This window comes from Ipomoea triloba, chromosome 4 (genome assembly GCF_003576645.1).
Source record: "Ipomoea triloba cultivar NCNSP0323 chromosome 4, ASM357664v1".
Lineage (NCBI taxonomy): Eukaryota > Viridiplantae > Streptophyta > Magnoliopsida > Solanales > Convolvulaceae > Ipomoea > Ipomoea triloba.
The window spans coordinates 28974072-28980006 of NC_044919.1; the positions used below are offsets into that span (position 1 = coordinate 28974072).

Below are 5935 nucleotides of genomic sequence, written 5' to 3' on the forward strand. Positions count from 1 at the left end.
GCCGGTATGTCTCAAGCGGGCAGCGGCTATTGCTGCGCTCTCCTATAAAACATATTGTTCGTCTCGGCCCCAAGACAATACAACAACGCCTCCGGCTATGAATATGGAAGTAGGCGACGTTACCCCCACCGGCGTCCAACATGATGATCAGACTGTTTCCAGAGAAGACTTTGGAAAGATGCTATTCGGGTACATACAAGCCGTATACATCCAGAATTCCTTTTTGAATTTTCTGTTTCACAAAATTTCTCTGAAAATGGCGTCTGATTGCTGAATTACTGCGAATACATTTTTGGTGCCGTAGATGCGAGCATTACCGGAGGCGATGCAAAATCCGAGCTCCCTGTTGCAACGAGATTTTCACTTGCCGGCACTGTCACAACGAAGCTAAGGTGTCCTGTTTACCCTAACCTTGCGCTTCTTCTCATGAAATATGACTTTGGATAGGAAATTTTACTTATGTTAGTTATGTATTTCTCTGTGCCTTTTTTCAACTAGAGCGGGTTGAGTGATCCTAAGGAACGCCACGAACTCGTTCGCCGTGATGTTAAACAGGTAGTGTTAGCGCCGATTCCTTTCTCGTTTCACCGTCGTTTTAGTGTATCTGTTCATTTATCTGCGGTTTAATGGAATGAAGTTGACATAATTAATATTTTATTACAGGTTATTTGTGCCGTGTGCAATACAGAACAGCAGGTTTTCCTGTTGCTCCTCTTTGTTTGCCACTTTTATCTGACTTTCTATTGTACTTCTATGATCCTCTTATGTAGGTCCGAACTTTATGTTTGCTTTTTCACATGTAGGTTGCAGGAGTCTGTTTGAACTGTGGAGTCAAATTTGGGGATTACTTCTGTGAAATTTGCAGACTCTATGATGATGATGTAATGCTTCTGGTCTAGATCCTCCTCTTTGTTTCTGAATTTAAGATACTGCACTTCACACTTGAGTGTTTTTGCACGAAATGTTGTGATTAAATTAGTGCCTGTACACTGCTAAAACTTCCTTTGGTAGTGAATTGTCTTCCATGTAACAAAGTAACTATTTGATTATTAATAGGTCTAAAAGTAATGTAATTCATACATTTTGTTAGCTTTAACAATCAAGAGGCCTAAGTGAAGTACTGGATAAGAAGAAGAAAATCCAATAACACTATATTTTCTCTTGCTCCACATGAAAAGTACAATACAGAACAATTGAAGTAACTACAGATGTTTCCTACCACATTCTCATTCCTATTCTGATCTCTGCAAATATCCATGAAAGCCACTCTAAAATTGTAGCCTAAACATAACATGCTTTGTATTCCAGCTCTCACAATCTCGCATTGTTCCTTTTAGAAAGAGAATCATCTTTCACCTTCCTTACATGTTGTGTCCTTCTCCCCTAGATCCTTTTGGATTACAATTTTCAGAAACCAAGCTTGCCAATTCTTGGAGTTGCACCTAGTGTCATCCATAATTCATAAATTATAGCACATGAAGTTCACATATTGTATGATTTTCCCCTTCTTGTTAACCCTATTTAGGAAAGGCAGCCTTGAAAGTTGCTCCCTTTAAATAACATATTTCAACACTACAAATATTAGTCTCTGAATGTAGGATTCTTGTTATGCATTCCACACGGGGACTCTAATTGTCTAATTAATGTAGTTCAGTAAAGTAATGAAAAGGGAATAAAGGAAAACATAATGTTGTTGAATTGGCTGGTAGGTGATGATCTTCAGTTTGCATACAAGGGGAGGCCCGGGCCCCTTTACCCATACACTTTACTGAGTCATTGTGTTAAAACAGCTAAATACATGGTTTTAAATCATCAGATGTTAAAACCAGATCCTACTTTTTTTCTTCTTTTTTTGCACTGTAGACAACAAAAGACCAGTATCACTGCAATGAATGTGGGATCTGTAGGTATGTGGGTATATTATCTTGGAATGGCCTTTCAGTTTGCATTTGATCTTGTTTTTGTTTTGTTTCTTTCCTTTTCTTAAATGAACCTTTTCCCAATCAACATGCATCTTTAATTTATTATTTTAATATAAATGTTGACTGTGCAGGATTGGAGGTCGTGAAAACTTCTTTCACTGCCAGAAGTGTGGTACGCTGTGTACTGCTTGGTTCAATTTTTTATTTCTGGATTTGGATTGTATAGCTTTCAGTCTAATTGTTGTTGCCTTTACAATTCTGTGTTTAGCAACTCATCATGTAATCTTTCAATTAGAACAGCAGCCATCACAATGTGGTATTAATACCGTCAATAGTAAATTTAGAAAAAAGAATGTTGGATAATTAATATTTATATGCATTTTTTTTTCTAGTGGTGATGGTTTATGTGAATAAATATATTAAACATTATTTTTCAACAACATTTTAAAGAAAGAAGAAAATGATGAGGGCAAAGTTTCATATATTGCACAGGTTTCCCTGCTTTGCTAAATTGTGCTGAGTGATTGGCTGCATCTCTTTAGAAAGTTTCTTGTATGTTTTGGTCATTGGTGTGGCACGCAAATTGTCAACTTGAAGCATACTGACTGTTTTTAAATTTTAACTAAACAAAGCCTTAAGAACCATCAGTCAAATTCCTTTTGGCTTCTTCATTATATTGTGCAAGCTTCTTGTGCTTATGACATTTTCATCCTCAGTGGTGATTCCTATGGTGCTATCATCTATCATCTTTCTTGCTTTCATGCTCATTTTTTGTGGGTGGGGGGTTGTTCTGAATATATTAATTTCCTAGATTGCCTAGCATAATACCTGCTGTTTATCCATATATGCCCTTTCTAACTGTGAAATCAAGTTAACAGGTTCTTGCTATTCGGTGGGTTTGCGTGATAATCATATGTGTGTTGAGAACTCAATGAAGAGCTACTGTCCCATATGCTATGAGGTTCAAACCTATACATTTATTTTTCTATCTTGGGGTACAAAACTTATTTTCTAAGAGTGAATCTGTCGTCTGCTGCCAGTTTCTTTTTGAGTCGCTGAAAAGCACAATGATCATGAAGTGTGGACATACTATGCACATGGACTGCTATAGAGAGATGGTTCACCAAAATCAGTTAAGGCCAGTTCATAATTGTTGTCTTCCGTTCCTCTCTCTCAGCTAGTCAATCAGCAGGTATCTTATATCAGATTTGAGTACAGGTACAGATGTCCAATCTGCAGCAAGTCGGTGCTCAACATGTCCAGAACCTGGGAAAGATTGGAGGAGGAGGTACAATCTTTCTTTTGTGCTCTTTCTCGTGTGTCATATGCTCGGTATGCTTCTTATACGTGGATGCTATACACTATGGTTTATTTTGTAGATTCAAAGTACAGTGATGCCTGAGGAGTACTTCTATGAAGTAAGTTTCCCTTTGTGAGAAAATTCAAATGTGGGGCCTCGCCAACTGTTGTATAAACATCTCTCAATGTTAAACTTCACAGGTTCCAATCCTCTGCAACGACTGCAACAACACCAGTACAGCAAATTTCCACATTCTCGGCCACAAATGCAAGCACTGTAGTTCATACAACACCCGCATGGTAAAAGCCGATCGCCGATGAACCCTTTTATGTGGATCACCAAAACGGGATTTTCGTGTTGCTAGACTCAAAGTTGAGTGGCATCTGAAATGTATCTTAGTCTGTGTTATGACAAAAAATCATGTCATGTCATGTCTCTGATTCTCTCTTTTTATAAGACAATTTACAATTTACATTAATCAAACCTGTCATCTTCAGGCAAAGCTTTCATGTTTATGTGATTATTGTTCTCTGATGCTTTTGTTATACCAACTTTGCATATATTCTTACAGTTTGATACTCTGATCTGGATAAAACGTGCTGTCTCTGAGCTATCCAAAACTAGAAAGTTTTTTCCTTTTTCTTTGGTTAAATTTATTTATACTCAGAAAAGATGTACAGATAGGTGGCATTGGCCCATTGCATTAATACTGTGAACTACAAGGTAGGTATCTCCAACTAAGATTTCTCGTCGGTATTCAGTACTGCATACTAAAGTCCTCAAAAATTTGACGTACATTTCCGGCGTGACCAGTTACTACCTCTTAAAGATCCTTAATTCTTCCACCCGCAGTCGCCGGAGAACGGAGCACCACAAAGCTGATTCAGAGATTCTTCTTGTGAAAGCAGTAAGGTTATCAACTCTCTCTCTTTCTTTGTGATTCTGACCAGTTGTTTGCAGCAAAATATGCTCGCGCATGCCCTCTCCTTCAAACCAGCTTTTATTTGATTCTTCCTCAGAGAATAAGTTGTGTTGCGTGCAGAGATGCTGAAAGAACAGGAAGAACGACGTCGGCTGTGTGATTTCTGCGGCTACTGCACGGCGGTGTTGTACTGCACAGCAGATTCAGCGAAGCTTTGCCTCTCCTGTGACCGGGAGGTGCACTCCACCAACCAGCTCTTTACCAAGCACACCCGCTCCCTGCTCTGTGACGCCTGCGATTCCTCCCCTGCTTCCATATTCTGCTCTACGGACGCTGCCGTCCTCTGCCACACCTGCAACTGGGAGTCTCACAGCCCCGCCCTTTCGCCAGCTCATGATTGCCACCCGGTTGAAGGGTTTTCCGGGCGGCCTTCCCTGAGTGAGCTGCTATCTGTTCTTGGGTTTGAAAATGTGAGCAAGAAGTCCCTTTTGTCCGGTGATGATGCCGACAACTATGAGTATTTGGATTATCTTGTTTGGGACACACCTTCAGTTGTCGCTAGTGTAGATGATTACAGCGTCCCTCTCCCAAAGGTTTCAATCAATCCTACTTCTTTGCAATTCATTTTCATTCTTGATTCTACAGAATGATCATTTTTTTGGTTTTGGTTTTCGTTTGGAGATAGAATGAAAGATACTGCTGTTTACTATTAACTAATGCTGAGACTAACATTCTTGATTGTGTATATATATTTGTTGTTGAGTCCAGAATCAAAATGCTGCCTGCGGACAACACAAAGCTGACATTCTTTGTCAGCTTCGTGATATGTTGAAATTGGAACCAAATTTCACCACTGAGGATGAAGATTTTGAGCCCTTGAGGAGCTTTCAGTCCATGGAACCTAAGAGCACAGAACTTAAACAGAAGGTGGAGTCAGCATTAACTTCTCTAATCCTAGAATTATAGAACATATGCTTATGTGAATTTGTGTAGTTTCTATGAGCATACATTGTCATTCCTAGATTAAAATGTTAAATGAATCTAGAACTGCAAAAAAAATGTTGTCTGCATGCAGGCAAGTGGTTTTCAGGGTGGCACTGATACCAGCAAATTTGTGGAACAAGGAATTGCTTCTTCCTTGTTTTGTGGATTCGTGGAGACAAACTGTTTAGTTCCTGATAAAAATTCAGACACTGGCGAGGGTTCAGTTCTAGCAAATGATCACAGCAAAGGGAAGTGTCAACATTCTTCCATTACTGACACCCAGCAAGCGCTTCCTAGAGTTGCTCCTCGCGAGTTGAACAGCCAGGAAAGAGAGACTGCAATTACTAGGTACAAGGAGAAAAGGAAAACACGGAGGTATATTCTAGGATGTTTTGCTTTTCATTCTGAATTATTCTCCTGTCATTACCATTTTTGCCTGAGTTTTTCATCCGCATAACAATAACAGATTTGAGAAACAGATAAGGTATGAGTCGCGCAAAGCCCGGGCAGAGAGTAGGGCTAGAATCAAAGGGCGTTTTGCCAAGAAAGATGAGAGAGACAGTGCTATGCATAGATGATTCCCTGATACATCAGTTTTATCAAAGAGATTGTTACAGTTTCAGTGGCCAGAAGCGCAGCAATCCTAGTTGGACTGTTTTACGATTAGTAATTTATTCCAGAATCCTATATATTCTATTAGAAATTGTATTACCATCCTTTAATATATATTATTGTAGTACAAATATAAATTGTATTATTATATTTTTTAATATTACACAAACCTTAATAGGGTGGGAGGTTAAAATA

The 5935-nt window shown here is 39.0% G+C and overlaps 2 protein-coding genes across 6 annotated transcripts; both read left to right on the top strand.

Annotated features, from left to right (window-relative positions):
- LOC116016288 (E3 ubiquitin-protein ligase MIEL1-like) lies at window positions 1-3724 on the top strand. The gene is made up of 12 exons (XM_031256479.1): window positions 1-189; window positions 305-392; window positions 499-555; window positions 664-696; window positions 804-881; window positions 1864-1907; window positions 2054-2094; window positions 2801-2883; window positions 2963-3054; window positions 3141-3210; window positions 3302-3340; window positions 3423-3724. Exons 1-12 carry the CDS (start codon window positions 98-100, stop codon window positions 3540-3542), a joined length of 837 nt encoding a protein of 278 aa, XP_031112339.1. The 5' UTR covers window positions 1-97; the 3' UTR covers window positions 3543-3724.
- A 100-nt stretch (window positions 3725-3824) lies between these two features.
- On the top strand, window positions 3825-5935 carry LOC116016287 (zinc finger protein CONSTANS-LIKE 13-like). Of its 5 annotated transcripts, none has more exons than XM_031256474.1 (6): window positions 3869-3945; window positions 4036-4134; window positions 4265-4737; window positions 4913-5071; window positions 5220-5503; window positions 5595-5935. In XM_031256474.1, the coding sequence occupies exons 3-6, from the start codon at window positions 4267-4269 to the stop codon at window positions 5704-5706; spliced, it is 1026 nt and encodes a 341-aa protein (XP_031112334.1). In that variant the 5' UTR covers window positions 3869-3945; window positions 4036-4134; window positions 4265-4266; the 3' UTR covers window positions 5707-5935. The 5 variants fall into 5 exon arrangements, with proteins under 5 accessions (XP_031112338.1, XP_031112336.1, XP_031112335.1 ...); XM_031256477.1 differs by having other exon boundaries at window positions 4036-4129; XM_031256478.1 differs by having other exon boundaries at window positions 3825-4134; window positions 5608-5935.

Excerpts from the sequence above, each read along its gene's own strand:
- LOC116016288 (XM_031256479.1), top strand. The coding sequence starts at position 98 with ATGAATATGGAAGTAGGCGACGTTACCCCCACCGGCGTCCAACATGAT. Across the intron at positions 556-663 it reads TTCGCCGTGATGTTAAACAG|GTTATTTGTGCCGTGTGCAA; the intron begins GTAGTGTTAGCG and ends ATTTTATTACAG. Across the intron at positions 2,095-2,800 it reads CTTTCACTGCCAGAAGTGTG|GTTCTTGCTATTCGGTGGGT; the intron begins GTACGCTGTGTA and ends TCAAGTTAACAG.
- LOC116016287 (XM_031256476.1), top strand. The coding sequence starts at position 4,267 with ATGCTGAAAGAACAGGAAGAACGACGTCGGCTGTGTGATTTCTGCGGC. Across the intron at positions 4,738-4,912 it reads ACAGCGTCCCTCTCCCAAAG|AATCAAAATGCTGCCTGCGG; the intron begins GTTTCAATCAAT and ends TGTTGAGTCCAG. Across the intron at positions 5,504-5,594 it reads GAGAAAAGGAAAACACGGAG|ATTTGAGAAACAGATAAGGT; the intron begins GTATATTCTAGG and ends TAACAATAACAG.